The sequence below is a fragment of the Wyeomyia smithii genome, chromosome 3 (assembly GCF_029784165.1).
Source record: "Wyeomyia smithii strain HCP4-BCI-WySm-NY-G18 chromosome 3, ASM2978416v1, whole genome shotgun sequence".
Classification (NCBI taxonomy): Eukaryota; Metazoa; Arthropoda; class Insecta; order Diptera; family Culicidae; genus Wyeomyia; species Wyeomyia smithii.
In genome coordinates this window covers 158,983,170-159,004,109 of record NC_073696.1, presented here as the reverse complement: position 1 = coordinate 159,004,109, position 20,940 = coordinate 158,983,170, and the positions used below count along the sequence as shown (strand labels likewise).

The 20,940-nt window shown below is 38.3% G+C and overlaps 1 protein-coding gene across 3 annotated transcripts; it reads left to right on the top strand.

Annotated features, from left to right (window-relative positions):
* The first annotated feature begins 12,646 nt into the window (after positions 1-12,646).
* Positions 12,647-17,635, top strand: LOC129726411 (uncharacterized). 3 transcript variants are annotated; one of them, XM_055683057.1, is made up of 3 exons: positions 12,647-15,967; positions 16,024-17,445; positions 17,511-17,635. In XM_055683057.1, exon 1 carries the CDS (start codon positions 13,164-13,166, stop codon positions 15,810-15,812), a length of 2,649 nt encoding a protein of 882 aa, XP_055539032.1. In that variant the 5' UTR covers positions 12,647-13,163; the 3' UTR covers positions 15,813-15,967; positions 16,024-17,445; positions 17,511-17,635. The 3 variants fall into 3 exon arrangements, with proteins under 3 accessions (XP_055539032.1, XP_055539033.1, XP_055539031.1); XM_055683058.1 differs by having other exon boundaries at positions 12,647-15,971; positions 16,036-17,445; XM_055683056.1 differs by having other exon boundaries at positions 12,647-17,445.
* Positions 17,636-20,940: the final 3,305 nt, after the last annotated feature.

Here is a 20,940-nt window from a genome sequence, read left to right as displayed (position 1 = left end):
TTTTTTTTATTTATTGAGTCAGATTTACAAAAACCAGATATCATCAAATTTCCAAATTTAGGCAAACTGGGTAACTTGTACTCATTTTCGTTAATTCCTGGTTTGCATAAACAGAGTAGATTCTAATCAGTTTTTGACGTATGACGCCCTTACTCAGAAGTGAGTAACCGTAAAAGTACTCAAATTAGGGTACCTCCACTTTTTTCAAAAATGGGTCATATCTAACTCACTTCAGAGTAACAAATAATGAGCGTGCACATATTTTAACAATATGTGAGTTCGCGAACAGCCCTTAAAATCTTTTTCAACTTCGTAGTCGCGACGCCAAGAGTTTTGTTTGTGAACACGCAAAAAAAGAAGTTTAGTTTTCGTTCGTGCGCGCATTTTTATAATTCTGAATGAAATATTAACGTCGTAGTACTAAATCGAATCGCGACTTTTGTTGCGCGCGACTTTTCGTTGCGACTTTAAATACACTGAAAAAACTGGGCACGCTCATCAATTGGATATGAAAATGACTCTGCATTGTTATTTGTAGAATTTCTTTCATCGAATTCAATGATTTTTCACTTTCGTTTCAAGTTGTCGCACACATCAACTTACATCCATGAGCCGCACTCCACTAACGTATGATTCCAACATCCCTTTCAGGTGAATTCCACTTGAATCTGCCCCACTGTTTCATCACAGTGATTATCATGTGCGAAACACTTTCATTTACGTATGATTCCAACATCCCTTTCAAGTGAATTGCACATGAATCTGCCCCACTGTTTCATTACAGTGATTATCATGTGCGAAACACTTTCAGTTGATTTGTTTTGTTTTTATATGTCAAATGATGTGCCGTTTGGGCTGAAAAGTAGAAAAATGGCGACAGATGAAAAGTAAACGAGTGTCATACGGCTCAGAAGTTTGAGGATTTTCCAGACTACAATTGTACATTTTTGGAAGGTAAGTGATTTATGTCACGTAAAAGAATCGAATTCTATTTCGTCCTTCCAGCACAAGATCACAAAGATTCTGATGAAAACATCTTTACGCTAGAGGCAAGTATTTGTTTATATGGAATACTAGATATACTATTGATTGTATCACAGTTAACAGATATCCAAGCTAGAACAAAAACTCCAGAAATCGTGTGTAAGATTTCAAATTCTTACTCGTTTGGAATGCTAACGACATCTTTCTGCAACTTGCGACTTGAACCACTTTAGTGATGGCAGCGCTGGATTATAGTCAAAGCTGCCAGACGTATGAAAGTTTTCACAAATAGTAGAGTCGCTGTTTTTGCAACGATACAACACTGTTTTTGTGAGGTTTGTGTATTTTTTTTCATAGCAACACTAAAACAAACAAACTTATCGCAAACATAAACTGCGATTGAACAAAATTGTCGATTGAGCATGAGCATGAGCATGATTGACCGCCCGCGGTTGCTACTCCGTTATTGCCAGATCAGCAGTAATTACACAGAGAACCAATAGATGATGCTTGGGACCAACATGCATCCTCAATGTGTAAAAACTGGTGACCTTAATATATTTATCAGGCAATACCAGCGCCGGCCGCATCCGAATGCAGGTCAAAGAAGGAGTTTGTATAGGAAAATTTTGACGTGATACTCGCTTTATGGAAGCCGAGAACACCTCTGCACTTCCACGAGAAATCACTGGGATGTTGGAGAAAGGGCAAGGTATACAGCAGGGTTCGTTTTGGTGAACGATGCGCTGATTTCGAGCGTCGGGTTCTTTACAACAAGTGTCGCGCCATTGAGTTCATTACATCCGCCACGATATTCATAATGCGATTCGAACTTATTCAGTTTGAAAATGTAACACCGCAACAATAAATCGTACGCAAGGATACTGGACCGACTCGAGACAACTTCAAATGATCGGATATCTCCTCGTAAGGTGATCCTCTTTATACCGAAAGCTATTGCGCGTTGTTGATCTATCTAAAAATAGGCCACTTGAAATGTATAAGCACGGAGTCTCTCTAGGTTCGGTCAACCGGATATTTTCTATATAACAGATCGACTAACGACGTCTCTCGTATTCACTTCGTCTGCTCTAAAAAAACGATCCCGCGAAAAACACACCTGAAAAACGGAATATAAAAATGATGCGCGCTTATTACGGAAACGAACCATGAGTATCTTTCTTGCCAAACACCGCGATCCTCTGCGTACGACGCGCGTGAAGTAGCCTTTACCACTTGTAGCAACCAGCTATTTGTTAATCTCGAGTACACGTTGGCCGCGATTCTTTGGAAGGTATACATCGCGTTTTCGTTAGTCACGATATTTATCGACCGAACGAAATCTTCGGTGAGACATGAACAAGCATCTGGGTAAACTCCGCGAAATCACTTAATTTCGAAAACGTTCATATGAGCAAAACTCTCCCGAACCGGAAACGCGGTTTACACCGAAGCATTACGCACGACCGCTATTTTTCCTTCTACCGACGCAGACGCTCGGCGATACGACATTTCGATGTGAATGTTACCTATTTAATAGAAAAATTGGCAAAGTTTCATGCATACAAAGCCTTAATAATTTAAAAACGAAGTTATCCATATTGACCAATATATAGTCTCAAGTTTATTAACAAAATGCCGAACCAGTCATAATTGGAACGTATTATATAAAACATCTGCCCAAAAGCTATAAAAATCGAAAAAGTGAAGCATAAGATTTTGGCTATTATTACTGCACCATAGTCCTTAAAATCGAACGTATTTTTTTTGTTGTTGATAAACTGTACTTTCAGAAAAATACCTCTTTGATGCAATGAAAATGATGCTATGCGCTTAAAAATAGATTCAAACTTCCCTCATTTTTCTCGACCAAAAAGGTATATAACCCCTTAAGTCATGAGAATCTGGGTCGCGGCTTTAAGTTATATGCAACATAGGAAAATCGAAAAAAGCAAAGCCTTGGTGCCACATTTCGACTCGGAACCCGACCCTCCTGAACGGGCACATCGCAAGTGAAACGGTGTGAAACTGAATTGTAAAACAGTTCACGTTTGTATATGACTTCCTCAATAGGACTGCCATGGACGACTTTCTCTCACATATGCGCCTGAATTTAAGTTGTCAATTATCGACAAATATCACTCAAAATGTTAACGATTACATTCCCCCTCCGTGCATAACGAATCATACCATTTGACGCTAACTACGAAATTATCTTTGCTTCGAGTACTTCTTATGACTTTCGGAACCTCATTCACCTGACATTTCTAAATAACAATGCTGTTCTATCTGGATGTTGATGGCGCTTCGAGCGCTCTTTAGTAAGCCCAAGACGCAATCCCAAAAACGATCTTTTTCGACCTCTCTTCAATTCCTTCCAAGTGCGATTTCAAAACAAACAAAAAACAAAGCATTTCAAAAACACTATGAATAAAAATGCCACTTATCTGCTTCATGACGATCCGCTGGCTTCTTTTTGCACATTCCCGGGCAGCAGTAGAACCTGAACCGAAAAACTTGACCAATTACACTAATAAGAAAACAACTTTTTCACCAAAATCACACGTAGAACAAAACCGCACACATTATCCAGCTAGCCTTGTTGTCAGTTTCAAACCGCACAGTCATGAGAAGTAATACAGAACCCGCTGCAGACTACGGTGGCGTAGTACCATTCCATATGCCAATTCAGCCAGTTCATCAATGATTCTTCACGGAACTTAAGTGAATATTCCGCAACAAGCACAAAACAACAAACATTCCCGAATAAACCCACTTCGCAATAACACCTGTAACTTACACGCACTATCCTGTTAAACAAATTTTCTTCCAAAATATCACGCGAGCGAAAATTTTGACGTCCAAATCCGGCCACGGCCTACTTCGATCTCGGACTGAGGTTGAAACAAATAGTGTTGATTAAGAACTTCGAACTGACAGTGAGAGTTGAACGTAAGTGTAAGTTAGGCTATAACAATTAAATTGACTTCGCAGTTCAAGTGAATTAAAATACACAAACGCACTGTACACTTTCCGTTACGCGAAAAAGATGGCAGATCTAAAAGAAAAAAAAAAAAAAACAACGGGTCGACATTTCGCTCAACATCGGTCCAATGTCGTGCTCAAATGCAACAAACCCTGTCAGAATTTCATGGAACGCGAATCGGACCATCGGACCCATCTCTCTCAAAATTCATGCGGGTTGAACGAAATTCGCTCGAAATACACGATCTCTCGTATTGGTGTGTACGCTGGACGCTCTATTTCTGTTTTTTCGTCTTTCTCTTTTGGCGCCGGGCAGTTAGTTCGCATGAAAACGCTCTTCATTCTCGTCGAGTAATAAACGTATGCGCATACAGGTACACGACGTGTATCTGTTGAACGCTTTTTTTGTCATCGCGTACAGACTCGGAGTAGAGCAACGCGCTTTTGTTTGCTTGCTTGCTTGTTTTGATTTTTTATACGGTAGCATTACGGTTTGATGCACATTTTATTTTCAATCGAGTTGTTATAAAAGTTGGATTATTTCGTGTCGCGTTAGAAATTTGTATTCACGTATTTTGATTGTCGCGGCGTAATCTTAAGTGTCGGAAGTGTTAATCGGGCTGCTGCCAAACAGTTCGTAGTTCTTCCCGGTGCCTAGTATGCTGCAATGCAGCAGTGTGAAAAACTGTTTATATTCTGGTGAATAAAGTTGTGAAACTCAGGGGGGTTAAGTGTGGTGTTTATGGAAAAGTGTAGTGGATAAGTAGCTTGGATTTAATCCAAGCTATATTAGAAAGAAATGCTGGTTCGCAACCAGCAAGTGTGTTGTTTTGGTGGTTTTCAGGAAGAGGTGGTTGCTGGATATCCTCGATAATGGATTCGATTTTCTCATCGATCGAGTGCAATTGCACTCCCCAGGTTAGTGTTTTTTCGGAAAATAATACAAAACGAGTTCTGCTATGAACTTCAGCTTTTTATTTCTCAAAATTAAAGCGACTCGTTGTTTCTTAGCCATTGATAAGTGGACTTTTGATTACTTTATTTTGAAACATTAATAAGAAATCAATTAAAAATTCGCTTTTGTATACAGTCATACCTCGATATAAAACAACTTTATTTTTATTTTCGTTTCGTTAAAAAAATATTTTTTTAATTTATGCAAGAATATTAATGGTCACTCAGAGATGCGCGAAAACCTATTTTCCATAACCTATCAGTACTTTTAAACCTTTCTTATGCTTATTTAGAATTATTTTAAGAAGCAAAAAAGAATACTTTTTTCAAGTGATACAAGAGGTTACTCGCAGAAGCGTGAAAACCTGTTTCCCATCACCTATTAGTATTTTTAAATCATTCTTATGCAGATTTAGGACAATTTTCAACAAGCAACAATTTTTTTTAATTGATGCAAAACTGTTGATGGTTACTCAAAGATGCGCGAAAACCTATTTCCCATCACCTATCAGTATTTTTAAATTTCTCTTATGCCCACTTAGAGAGAATTTCAACAAGCAAAATTTTTTTTTAATTGATGCAAGACTGTGAATTGTTACTGTGAATTGTGTTGGTTTCAAAACTTACTACAAAAATTTTTTTTGGAGAAATTTATACCCATACAGTTGCTGTATCATTTATTTTCAATTTTAATGCATCTTAAAAAGTTACGTTACATAGAGGTAAAATTTACCGTATATCGAGTTACGTTATATCGAGGTTGCCTTATATCGAGGTTGCCGTATATCGAGGTATGACTGTATAATATTTAGCCGAAGTGTAGAATTTTTTTTCACTCCGGATAATCGAATTTTCCAGATAATCGAATCACCAAATTGTTATTCACAAATTTGCCGTTGGCGAACGTAAAATACTTATTTTCTTTTGTTATGTTAATTTACTGCTTCTTTGAAAAAAAAAGCCTGTGACGAAGCTTAAATATGAGAAAAATTGTATGTTTTTGTTTTTATTTCCACTAAATTGATTAGATTTCAGCTCTTGAATCTATTATGACGTGTTTTTTACCATTTTATTTTTCCAACAAATTTATAATTAGCTTAAAATTGGAAAAAATAAAAATTACTTTCAGTATGCTAATGCAATTGGTACCTTTGTTTATTAGCAATTAAGCAAAAAGTATTTTTTTTTAATTTGGAAAATCCAAATCCATACCAGAGTGATTTATTAAATCAAAGAAATAATTATCGGTTTCCGTTAGACTCAACTAGAAATTTGGGAAATAAATATTGAATGCGCGGACTTAATTTCAATATTTATTTCCCAAATTTCTAGTAGAGTCTAACGGAAACCGATAATTATTTCTTTTGATTTTATTTTTTTTTAACAAGGGGAAAGTAAATTTGTTTCTTGGAATCTTTATAACTACTTTATAACTACCAATTGACCATCGGTCATTTTTGTATGCGAATGTTTTAACTATTGCTTGAAATTGAGAATTGATATTGTTGTCCAACATTTTGTTTTTGTAAAATCATTTTCAGGGTGGCGACTACCGGGAAAAACCGGGTGAATCGGGGAATATCAGGGATTTGATTTTTCGATCAGGGAAATCAGGGAATATCAGGGAATTTGAAAAGTCATCAGGGAAAATTTCAGAGGCTTGGGATTTTTTTACAAAGTTAGTTCTGAACAGAATTTATTTCAGAGCATTCGATGTGGACGCTCACCAGGAACCATACAACAACACTCAATAATAATTAGGTTACTTAATTTTTCCGACACGAAAACGAAAGTACTAATTAATGCCAAATGAGTTCAAAATATGCAAAAAAAAATCGATCATTTTTTAATTGACTGAAACTATGCACTCGTAATTGGTTCAGCAAACTAAGCATTTGTTCTTAGTAGAAAATTTTTCATGAAAAGTAAATTTCAAGAAGAACGTATCCATTTTAGCATAGGCTTTATTTAACCCTATTCCCGCGGAGTAAAAGGGTTTTTCCTCGATAAATGACCTTCAAACTCTTCTTACTCAGCAACCACATGCACAATTTGCACAAACTTAACAGTAAAACTTTCTGAGAATGAATTGCAAGGAACTGATGATACCTTGTGCAGGGCTCGTAACGGTTAGACAATGCAACAGTAGTGACTTCAGTGACCAAAATATCAAGAAAAAGTGACTCTAAATTTTTCGAAAAGTATCCTAATAGGTACTAACAAGTCATTCTGTAATGCGCGCATTTTATGCTAATTACTACATTTTTTTCCCTCAAAACCAGTGGTTAGACGAGTTTTTTTCCAGTTTCTTGCACTTCATCATCATCACGTTTACAATTGCTACCAAACTATTGACATATCTTCTAACATCGTCTGAGCAAGCTTCACTATCGCCATTGTCATATTCCAGTTATCGAAAATGGTGATTTCTTTCTTGCAACCAATTGACAGAAGACTCAAAGACTTGCTCAATAGTTTGAATGTGTTCATAACTCGAAATCTAGTGAGTCCAATTAAAGGCGAAGTCACACTTTGATGTTATCAAATTTCTATCAATTGGAATTAATTGGAACTAGCTTAAATGAGCTTAAATCTATCATCAAAATTATCAAAAATACAAAAGCACCTGGTGACATTTTAATTAAAGTTTTTCTTGCGAAATTCGCAGAAATTGTTCCAATATGAATATTTAGCCAAATTATGAAAAAATGCCAAAAATACTCCAATTTTAAAGCCGGGTAAGGATCCAGCTCAGGTTTTAAGTTGTCGACCAATCAATTTATGATGATACGAGCTAATAAATCTAAAGGTTATTCACGTGGAGCTGCTCTTCTATACTTAGAAAAAGCATTCGACAGGATTCAGAATAAAGGTTTGATTGCGAATTTGTAATTTCTCATCTTCTAATTTTCACAGTCAAGATTTTAAAATAATTATTCAACTGATCCAACCAGAATTCCAAATCTGAATAATTTTCCTGTCAAAATAGGTGTGTCTCGAAAAAGTCAATTGCCCCTTGAAAAGTTAGTGCCCCTAGACGTTTCAGAAATGCTTCAAGTCTTCAAAGACTTCCATAAAGCTTTCCCGTAAGTAAACGTAAAAACGACGAACACAGCAAATAATTATCCTGCGGCCTTATGACGCAGTTCTGCGTTTACCAGGAGCACCTAAATGAATAGGAATGGTTATAAAGCTATAATTTCTAGAGTACTTATTTGAGATTTGGGACAACTTTTTTTGTCGACCAGTGCAATTTTTATTTTCAATTACATCAAATTGGTCAAGTTTCTCAACAAAAATATTTTTTTGTTCAAGATTCAAGTTAGCAAAAGCGAAGCTTAACTGTTTTAATTACTAGTGCGAATTTTGGCAGGAACCAGTTCAGGTCTGATCCGTTTTAGTTTTGTGATAAAGGTGAAAAAACCTATGACAGTCGTAACTCAAATCAGTTTAAAATAAATTTGAATAGTCAGGGAAAAAAATTTGAAACATCAGGGAGAATCAGGGAATATCAGGGAGTTAAATTTTGGAAATTGAGTCGCCACCCTGATTTTTTTTACGTTAAAGTCACTATTTACGCGAGGGATACATGGAACAAACATGGAAAGTCTAGAATCAACGTTAGTTCTAAAACTCTTCTAAATAATTCAAAAAGTGGGTTTTTTACTCGAGTTGCCCAGAAAAGCCGTTTGATTACACGATATGATTTTTATAGTTATAGTTTATAGTAGCTTATAGTTGGTTAATTTTTGTTTCTGATTTTTATGTTATTTCGTAGATGAAAATAACACTGCTTTTTAATCTTTTTCGAAAAGTATTTAGCAGACATGATTAAAAAATTTCAACAAATAAAATGTTTCCACGCGGATTTCAGAGTTTACCCGGTATTTTCACGAGGATTTTTAAATTTTCGCGTTTTTTGGAAGCTACGTTTCCGTTACGATTTTGAGATACTAAACTTTTTTAATGCGGTCTTCTTGAAACAACATTTTTACAATCGACTGGAGTCAATTTTATTTTTATGGCTATTACATACCAAAAACGTATGTAGGACTTTGTACATAATTTTATTTTAATAAATTTCGCCAAATTTTCCAAAAAAGAATCAAATGTTAGTTGTTTTCTGAAAAAAAAAAAAACCGGAAGTGTTTAGAAAACTCTTACGTGCCAGCGTAGAACACTTTCTTAGAAAAATAAATGTTGTTCTAGGACAATGTGAGCTCAGGTTATGTATTCGGTCGTTTGGCTCGTTATTTCAACGACATAAACTTCGACGCAATCTGAAGAAACTTCCACAACAAATGTCCCAGTTTTAAACTTTGCATAGTCGTTTCTATGGGCAAAAGACGCAATTTTGTGCTATTGGTTTAGTTTTTTGAAACACGACTCATTTTCGAGAAGGCATAGAAAAATGCTATATTGGAGAGGTATTGAATAAAAAAATCATATTTTTTCATGAAAACTACAAAAGATTACCTAAACATTGCGGACTGTCCGCTCATGGAGAAATCATGAAAAATAAAGTTATATAGTTTTTAAAAAAAAAAAACATTTAAAAAAAATCGCAGCTAATATTTTTTTTAATGTCAAAATAATTATCTACAACTTTTCCAAAGACACTATGCCAATCAAAGAAACCGTTTTGGTTGCTAAAATATTTACAGCTTTCCACGAGCGGTAATGGTGGATAGTGCTTGCAGCCCATTTTGACGTTTTCTGTAGGTCTAGGAATTTTCAATCGCAGTAAGGGAGTAGAAAATATAACAACGTCGCAACGTAGCATAGCAACTTCAACAAACAATGGGCGTTTTGTTATTTCAATTTCGTCGTGCGCCTGCGCGGATCAAAATGAACAGAACTGTTTATTAAAGTTGCTATGCTACGTCGCAAAATTTTTATGTTTTTCACATTGTTACTGCGATTGAAAATTACTCGACTTACAGAAAACGTCAAAATGGGCTGCGTGCACTGTCCGCCATTACCGCTCGTGGAAAGCTGGATAGAGCACTCTAATTAGTTTCTGATTTTTCTTTTAACTTTTTTTTTAAATGGTAAAAGAAATGGAAAAGAAAGACACATTAAAACCTGAGTTCTGGTGTTTGTTGTTTATCGATGAGTTAATACTGTAATGACCATTCAATGATTGTTTTTGAAGAAACTATTGCATTTTCAATTATTTGAAAGCCGGGAGTCAATTCGACGTATTATTATTCTTTTACGCACATCAAAATATAATTTTCTTTTCAGGGTTAACAAAATCCAGTAAAAATGACGAACACAAAATAGAAAAATAACTAGAGTATCGGTAAGGAATTGCATCACATCGACAGAGGTCGCTTTTCGGCAGATTTTGCATTAGTATGTTGTAGAAAACCAGACTTTCTTCGTCTGCTGCTGAAATAGTCTCATACCCTTCACATTTTCGCTAAGCTAATGCTAATTTTTAAAATGCTTAAACTAACAGAGTTGTGAAGCAAACTGAACTCTATCATTATTAATTGTATAATAGTATGTAATACTTGAATAATTAGGGTAGCCACTCAATCGGAATAGCCGAATATCGGTTACAACCATGGAAAGCGAACGAATCCTCATGGAAATCAGGAATTCGCCATGAACAATTTCCAATTGTTCGCAAATAACAAATTTTGAACTTAAAAAAAATCGTAATCAATATTGTTTTCGACACATTTTTCATGTCCGAATTCTGTTCGAGACCATTTTCAGGCTCTTGGTACGGCAGTGCCAGTTCGTTGAACTGACCCCAATGGCAAGCTCGTTTTACATCGTTTTAAAATTCATTTTTGAATCTTTCAAAGAACCGAGTGTCCGAAAACACTGCTTCAAAAATTTTTGCTTTTTGTACTTTTTGTTGTTGGTAAATCGGTGTGACACCAATGTTACAAAAAACCTATTCGAATTGCTCAATGTTGGAGTACATCGAAGTAACGCCCTGAACCTGAAAAAAATATTTGAATTATCGCTTTTTGCATTTTCAAAATTGATATAGCCACGTATAGGTGAAAGTACTAATATACTAAATTAATCTGTATTTACTATTAGGGGTTGGTTATACACTAGTGTTTGTTGAAACAAATCGAAATATTCTTTATTGCATTTTCTAAAAGGATATGTACTTTCAGATAAAGCATTAAAAACATGTCGATTTTTTCGACTAGAGTATATTTAAAAAAAAATCATAAACGTCTGAGCAGTAGAACCGATTTGCCAGCTATTGCAAACGCGTAATCTGCTGCTGCGCGTCACTGCGCGTAATCACCACGATTATCTCGAAACTATTTTTTCCAAGAAAATGTGGCTGTGGTAAGTACTGGTTTTGAAGAACCATTAACCGGATCAGCCTGAATTTTAGACAGGCTTGTTTATAACAATAAAAGCATGCTCGGAAACGACGGTTTTTTTTGAAGCAATTTTTTTTTCCTACTACAAAAACCGACATATTTTACGTGAACAACGAAAAACAATCACCATTTTTGTAAAAAAGTAAATCATGCAAATTATGTTTTGGTACAATGACTGCGCTGCCGCTATTCGCATAACAGTCCTATGCTTTCTTTTTTTTTGCGGAAATGGGTCCATTTTGGCGTGGTCTTCAAGAATAGCCATTTAAATCGAGGTTGTGAGAATCAAACCTTACTTTTTTAATGGCTATTCTTGAAAAGTATCCCAAAATGGACCCATTATCGCAAACAAAAGAACACTCAAATCTTACATAGCACTATTCTGCGCATAGAAACAGTCAGTGACTCTAGTCATTGATAATTTGTTTTGAAAAAAAAATGATGGAAGTGTAAAAAAGTATGCATTTAGTCACGGGTTCGATTCTTAGTAGAATCAGATCATTCGATATAAATAAAACTGGTTAGAAGGACGCACGATGAAATTTTTCCAGGGAATTTTAATTGTAAATATTTGGCGAGAGGAACGAGGCTCGGTATAGTAGAGCAGCTAGTGAGTAAAAAAGAGTGTAAAATCATATTACACACAAGCACGAATAAATTAATTTTAAGCATGCCACTTCTCAGTAGTGGTATTGCTAATAATAGAAGTGCGAGATAAAGCAGACACCCAGATATATCTTAAAACAGATCAACGATTCTGGTCGCAGTGAGGAAGTCCGTACAGAAAAAGAGTGTCAAACCCTCACATTAAATTTCTCCTTCAAAATAAACTTCAACAATTTCCAATACGACAAATATCTTATCCTATCCTAACGGGACCGCAAAATCTTCTTGTATACCCATATATTAGCCGTTGCAAAACAGAGTGGTCTAAAGACTAGAAAAATTTCGAAAAATCGAACTTTAAAGCTGATTTATACCATGTTGAAATTTCGTCCGAAACAGAATGGCTATGTGACATATATGTAACATATTAAATGTGATATGTAACTTGTCACTTGTCCTGTAACATGTTACACGTGATGTAACACGAAAAATGTAACATGTCAAATATCATGTAATATGTAACATATTGTGTTACATGTAACATGTGACACTAGCCATTTTGTACGAGTTAACGTGTTCCGAAACGATACGAGGATTCCAGTAAAATATATATGAAGTCAGAGTGGTCTATGTACATTGGTATGGTAAATTCACTTATTTCGCCAAAAAAATGGTAATTTTATGTATTCACATGTTAAACAACTTCATAACCTTTATATTAGGTTGGTAAATGGTTGGACACGTGACACCTGAGACCCTATTGTGGTCATTCACCTCTGTCCAGCAACTCCTATCCCAACCTCCACGTGGTGCCGACCGGAATACGAGTAACCTTAGCGGAGATCGGGCAACCAACCCCCGGTGGAAACTTTGGTCGTATGCTGACTGGGAAGGGGGAACGTACGCGGCTGTTTCCCCATGTTAGGGACGGCGTACAACAGCGTCTGACCCGGAGCGGGCGGCTGAATCATGAAACGCGGTGTCTCGCCAGCTAAATCTAAGACGGCAACCCCGTCGCGAGACTAGCCATCGCCACCCTAGTAAGGTAGCATGGCAAAAACACTTTACTACGAATAATCAAGAAGAAGAAACGGACCGGATCAATCGGCAACGACCTAGGCGACAAAAAAAGGACACTGATTGGAAACTCGGAACATGGAACTGTAGATCGCTTAACATCCCGGGTGGCGACAGGATCCTACTGGATCAGTTGGAACCTTGTCAAATCGGCATCGTAGCGCTGCAGGAACTGCAGAAGAAACTGTACGGAGGATGTGTGGCCGCAGGGCCCAGTACTACCAGAGCGGCGGCACAACAAATGAGCGGGGTACCGGCTTTATTGTGTTGGGCAAGATGCAAAGTCGTGTGATCAAGTGGCAGGCGATCAGCGACAGGATGTGTGTATTGAGAATTAAAGGCCGGTTCTACAATTACTCCATCATCAATGTGCACTGCCCGCATGAAGGAAGACCCGATGGCGAAAAAGAAGCCTTCTACGCGCAGCTGGAGGACGTCTACGATGGCTGCTCGCAGCGGGACATCAAGATCGTCATCGGGGATTTGAACGCTCAAATCGGAAGGGAAGACTTGTATAAACCGGTGATCGGACACGAAAGTCTGCACACCGAAACGAACAACAACGGCCAAAGATGTGTCAACTTTGCAGCTTCCCGAGGAATGGTAGTCCGAATTACATTTTTCCCCCGCAAGGACATCCACAAAGCCACTTGGAAATCACCTGACCAACAAACAACGAACCAAAATGACCATGTGCTCATCGAAGGACGATTTTTCTCGGACATCACCAACATACGCACCTACCGAGGTGCGGACATTGACTCGGACCACTACTTAGTGGCGGTTTGTATGCGCTCAAAACTGTCGACTGTCTACCAGTCACGACAGAGCCGATCCCTGCGGCTCAACATCAAGCAGCTACGGAACCCGCAAGCTGCCGAAGTCTACACACAACAGCTTGAAGCGGCACTACCCTTGGCAGAGGAGCTCGGCGCAGCTTCTCTCGAGGATGGCTGGACCATGATCCGCATGGCCATAAGGGAATCCGCGACAACGACACTACGAACAGAGGCGCCGAATGGCAGAAACGACTGGTATGATGGGGGATGCCAGGCAGCGGTGTCAGAGAAAAACCGGACCTGGGTAAATCACCTGAGGGTAAGGACGAGAGAGAACCTGGTCAAATACAGACGGGCAAGGAACGACATAACCACGATCCTGAGACGTAAAAAGCGCCAGCAAGAGGATCGTGACCATGAAGAGCTAGAAGAGCTGTTCACTGCTAATGAGACGCGAAAGTTCTACGAAAAGGTTAACCAATCCCGTAAAGGCTATGTGCCGCGAGCCGACTTTTGCAGGGATATGGAAGGTAATCTCATCACGAACGACAGCGAGGTGGTCGACAGGTGGAAGCAGCACTTCGATGAACATCTGAATGGCGATGCAACAAACAGAAGTGGAACTGGAACGGACCTGGGAGTGCCAGCAGTAGATGACCGGGTATCAGCCCCCGATTTCCACGAAATTCAGCGGGAGATTGGGAGGCTGAAGAACAACAAAGCCACCGGCAAAGACGGCCTGCCGGGCGAGCTCTACAAACATGGTAACGTAACGCTTGCTAGAGCACTACACTGGGTCATTTCCAAGATCTGGGAAGAGGAAAAACTGCCGGAAGAGTGGATGGAGGGAGTCGTCTGCCCCATCTATAAGAAGGGCGACAAGCTGGAGTGCTGCAATTATCGTGGCATTTCGCTTGTCAACGCTGCATATAAAATACTCTCCCAAGTTCTATTCCAACGTCTAACACCTTTAACAAGGAGGTTCGTGGGGCTGTACCAGGCGGGTTTCATGGGAGCCCGCGCAACCACGGACCAATTTTTTTCAATCCGACAGATTTTACAAAAATTTCGTGAGTACAACGTGTCCACGCATCACATTTTTATCGACTTCAAGGCAGCCTATGATACAGTTGATCGAGAACAACTATGGCAGATCATGCACGAGAACGAGGATATCTTCCCGGATAAACTGACGCGACTGATCAAGGCTACCATGTACCGTGTGATGTGTTACGTGCGTGTCTCGGGGATGCTCTCGAGTCCCTTCGAGTCATGCCGAGGATTGAGACAGTGTGATGGACTCTCTTGTTTGCTTTTTAACATCGCCCTCGAAGGTGTTATACGAAGAGCGGGCATCGACACGAGTGGTACGATTTTTACGAAACGGGTTCAGCTTAACGGCTTCGCTGATGACTTCGACATAATAGCACGAAACTTTGCGATGGTGGAGGAAACCTACACCAGACTGAAAGCGGAAGCTAAGCGCATTGGACTGCTGATCAATGCGTCGAAAACTGAGTATATGAAGGGAGGAGGCTCCAAGGAGAACAATGTCAGCCTCCCACCCCGGATCACCGTAGACGGCGATGAGCTTGAGGTGGTAGACGAGTTCGTGTACTTAGGATCGCTCGTAACCGCTGACAACAACACCAGCAAGGAGATCCGGAGACGCAATCAAGCGGGAAATCGTGCCTACTTTTCATTTCGTAAGACGATGAGATCCAATCGAGTGCGCCGCCGTACAAAGTTGAAACTGTACAAAACACTAGTTAGACCGGTAGTCCTCTATGGGCTAGAGACGACAACACTGCTCTCAGAGGACCTCAACGCCCTTGGAGTTTTCGAACGGAAGGTGCTGCGAACCATCTACGGTGGAGTACAGACTGAAGACGGAGAATGGCGTAGACGCATGAACCATGAGCTGCACGTGCTGCTAGGAGAGATCCCCATTGCACATCTGATCAAAGTTTACAGATTGCGATGGGCCGGACACGTCGCAAGGATGCCGGACGACAACCCGGTTAAAACGACCCTTTTCAGTAACCCCTCCGGCACCAGAAATTGAGGAGCACAGCGTACACGATGGCTTGATCAGATTGAAAGTGACCTACGAGTGATGAGACGCCTGGGAGCATGGCGCCATACAGCCCAGAACCGAGTTGAATGGAGACGACTTCTTGATACAGCACGAGCCACCCCGGCTCTAGCCTGCTAGGTAAGGTAGGTAAGGTAACCTTTATATTAGAACATTTTGTTTGAAAAAATCCGTTGAACAGAATTTTATTCAGAGATTTTTCGAAAATTGCTTCTCCTGAAAAATTTGCTCGATGGCACATAGACCACTCTGTTCCGCAACGGCTCAAATGCATGTGAGTATGTTTTACATTATTCTTTATTATAGTATGAAGAATATAACTGTATTCGACACAATAGTAAGTTTATATCACGTGTATTCCATCAATTTGCAATGCTCCACTTCTATTTATTATTAGGAAGAAATAAAATCATAAATGACGTGAACCACGAAAAACATGGCGCGAACCAGGATCAAAATTTCGATTGCAATAAAATTCATATCAATAATGTTTACTAGACACCAGGTTTTTAGTTTTTTAGTTGAGAAAAATCTTGCATTCAGTCCTAGGGTCCCTTGAAAAACAATAAGACGGTGCGTATGATCAATCAACGTACTTGTTTCGGGAAACACACGTTTGAAAGTTTGTGGTCTAATAAGCTTCTGTACTGGTTAGTGGAACAAAATGGACACAACTGTGCTAGATGATTTGTGAGCTGACAGCTTTTGACATCAAATACTTAAAATTTTGAGTTGTGTTAGTGTTTCCTTCAACCGATGATATAGAGGTGTATTTACTGGTCCACAATGTACTTTGTTTGGAGATAAACACTCTGGCGATACACTACGGTTTCCAAAGAATCCGATAGTAACAAAGCTACGCATGGACTTTTGCTGTCTTTCAGCAGATTATTTTACTACCGAAAACACCAGACTTTGCAGTGTAAGTGAACTAGAAAATAATTGCAAGTGATGAATAAAATGTTTTTTGTCATTTTGAATAGGTGTTCATTACGAGCGGGATCTGTACGTGGCCGGAGCCAACGGGAAGCTAAGACCTATACCTGGTGTGCTTCAAGATTTCCAATGCAAAACTCAAGTGAAAGAAACCAGTACGAGAGCACCCGAAACAAATCAAAAAACCTTAGCGGTTGCTGTAATTGTACATAGCTTTATCATAGTTTGACTATGTTTTCTATTGTAAATACATCAATTCTACATTATATATAATTGTTTAGAACAATAAAAAAACACTCTGTTTGTCATTTTTACGATGAAAAGAGGGGTTGTGATGTATCTTCACAGCCATTTTCATGCATTCAGAAGTCACTGACAATGTTTTTCATGGTAAAATTGTTGCGGGTGGTAGATTCAACAACAAAAGACGTTAGGACTGCTACTGCTGCTGAACTACTGCTGCTGCTAGGACTACTGCTGCTGCTGGGACTACTGTTGCTGCTGGGACTTTTGCTACTGCTGCTGGGACTGCTGCCGATGATGAATTGTTGCCTCCAAGCTGTTCTGTGGAAACACTTCACAACATTACAGTATGGTCCAACGATCAACTAGAAGGTTCAGAACGGTTCAAATGGATCGGTAGACTTGCTTCAGCGGGAAAGCCTAGGTAAAAATTCGATGTTTTCATTATGAAACCAGTTATTTATGTTTTTACTTTGTTTTACTTCTTAGACTGATACGAACGATTCAGCGATTGCGATATCGATCGGGCAAGCAAACCTACACCATTGAAATGCTGCGCACATATACATAAACGAAAACAAATAAAATAAATTAAATTATAGTTCAATATATTGTACGCTTTCTTAAATGTTAAAAATAAACAAAAAGAATAAAAAACTCAATTTACTGTAAACTTTTTTTTTAATAATCATAATACCCTTTCCGACAAGTCTAGTAGTAAAATTCGTTTACTTTGGTCGTTTGGTTCGTTTGGTTTTTCTTGCTTCAGACTCTAGCTTTTCGCTCTTGACATACCTATTCACCTTCGGATTGCTTATACAAAATTATATGCGAATTAAGCGCTGTTCCCACTGCTTTCGGACAGAGTCCAAACCGTGGCGCGGATGCAAAATAAAAACGAAAATATCATCTTCGTAAGCTGCTGCCGTGAAATCTCCGGGAAGCACAAAATATCGTCGGCAACGATATTTTTTATTCGCACGACGGCAACACTGCACTGCCCCGGACATTGCACGGCTGGGTATCATTCTGTTTCTGAAAACACTACGATTGGATTGAATTTGTCCACCTTGGGCTGTTCGCCAGAAACCGGAAATTACCTCCACAATAAAAATATGACAGCTGGAGTTGATGTGGGATGTAAATGGTCATCTGCTGTTTTTTAACATTCATAAGTCTAATAATCTGCAAGATTAATCATGATTGCTACAATGTTTGTAGTTACGTATTTAATGAAAATATCGTCATGTGTCTGGGATGTGTGGCACACATTTATTTGTCATATAGTACCGTTCCAGCTAAAAATCAAAAACAATGACTTGCGACAATACGCATAATGTCGCATCTAGTGCGCTGTTAAGCATAAAAAATCGCGTAAAAATCCGCATTAGTTCTAAAATTCGAGTCAAAAAAACTTTTTAATGTAGAAAAAAACACACATCATCTCTATGAACATTGAATTGAAGAAAAATTGAGCATAAAAAAATCATGATTTAGCAGTAAATTTTATAGAAAAAACACATACCTATTATCGCTTCGGATTTTGTTTTAGAAGTAAATTAAGCATGAAAAGTCACGGTTTTGTATATTTTTCGTAGTCTCGTGAATAATATTTTTAGTAATCTGATACCAATTACAGACCTCGTTCGATTTTGGCTCGTTACGTTTTTGGTACGGTTCATTTTTGGCACTGTTCGATTTTGACACATAGACCAAAAAAATGTACGGTTTTTTATTCATATTTTAAGTTTTCTCGTTTTTACTTTAACAGATTTAAGTTCAATAACCGATATTATGGTCCCTAACGTTGCAAAGGAGGCTGGTCAGAATCGGTCAACTGGTTCCGGATATATGACCGAAACATGCTCGGGTAATATAATGACAGTGATTAAAACCGTACCATGCCTCTAATTACTTCGGTGGTCATATAAAGTGTATATAAGCGGACCTATCCCGAATGTGTTCCAGATACATCCGAATCATTGAACCAAAACCCATCAAGCGTCACCTATAACGAGTTGGAATCCACAAACTAGTTCATTGGTGGCCATAGCTAGAGTCTAAGTCATTGGTCACATAAAAAGTAACAAAATATGATGAAAATAAACCGTGCGTTTTGGCATGGTTCGAATTTGGCAACATGTAGAATTCGGACGTGTTGCCAAAATCGAACGGGTTCAGTATTCCACCTCAAATGTCTCGTCTGAATATCAAATAAAGAAACACATGCCATCGCTTTGAATTTCGAATTAAAGGTTTTATGTTGAAGGTTGAACGAAAAAAAGTTGAGTTTTATTTATGCTTTTCGTCATGTGAATGATATCACAATTTTTATTATTAAAAATCCCTAACTGTTTCTCAAATATATTGCTTCGACCTCTGCGAATATTTTCTTGCATTAAAACGTACATGTCACCGTTTACTTTTTTGATCTAGAACGATTTAAAATGATGGTGGTTATTGTGCACCTCAGAGACGGTGAGAATAATATTAATAAGATCTGCGTTAAGGGATTCAATGTAGTAGATAAAAATTATTAATCATGATCCGTCCTATAAATGAAGCGCTCTAATCTAATACTGCGCTATCAAAATAATCAAAATTCTTGCACCCTTCCGTTGCGCACACAATGAAATGTTAATCGCACAGCCCCGCCGCCACGTTTTTCGTTATCTGAATGATATCACAATTTTAAGTATTAAAAAACCCTAACTGTTACAAATATATTGCTTCGAGCTCTACGAATATTTTCTTGCAATAAAATGTACACTTTCTTGATTCAAAACAATTTTAAATGATGGTGCTTACTGTGCACCTCAGTAACGGCGGGAATAATATCAATAAAATCTGCGTTACGTAAATCCAATTCTTATAAAGTGGATAAAAATGATTAATAATGCACCATCCTACAAATGAAGCGCTCTAATCCAATACTGCGCTATCAAAATAATCAAAATAAAGCAACCTGCACTTCGCCGTTGCTACATCGCACACCACTAGGTATAAATTGCACAGCCCCGCCGCCACGTTTACGTTATTTGAATGATATCACAATTTTAAGTATTAAAAACCCTAACTGTTTAACAAATATATTGCTTCAAACTCTACGAATATTTTCTTGTAATAAAATGTACATGTCACCGCTTAATTTCTTGATTTAAAACGATTTAAAATGATAGTGCTTATTGTGCACCTCAGTAACGGCGGGAATAATATTAATAAAATCTGCGTTACGTAAATCCATTTTTATATAGTGGATAAAAATAATTAATCATGCACCATCCGATAAATGAAGCGCTCTAATCCAATACTGCGCTATCAAAATAATCAAAATAAAGCAACCTGCACATCGCCGTTGTTGCATTGCACACAACGAAGTTTGAATCGCACAGCCCCGCCACCACGTTTCACGTTATGTGAATGATATCACAATTTTTATTATTAAGAAACCCTAAATGTTTCACAAATATATTGCTTCGAACTCTACAAATATTTTCTTGCAATAAAACGTACATGTCACCGCTTACTTTCTTGATTTAAAACGTTTTAAAATGATGGTGCTTATTGTGCACCTCAGTAACGGCGGGAATAATATCAATGAAATCTGCGTTACGTAAATCCATTTTTATATAGTGGATAAAAATAATTAATCATGCACCATCCTAAAATAAATGAAGCGCTCTAATCCAAAACCGCGCTATCAAAATAATCGAAACAAAGCAACCTGCACACCGCCGTTGCTGCGTCGCATACAATGAAGATTGAATCGCACACCCCGCCATCGTGATCTCTTTGCGGCAGGAGAAGTTTGGTTGTGTTTGTTTTGACCAAGTCCGCATGCCAGCCGCACCGGACTTGCTTCAAAACAAACACAACTAAGCTTCCCTCTCGCCCGCGACGCACCCCAGTCAGAATTTCA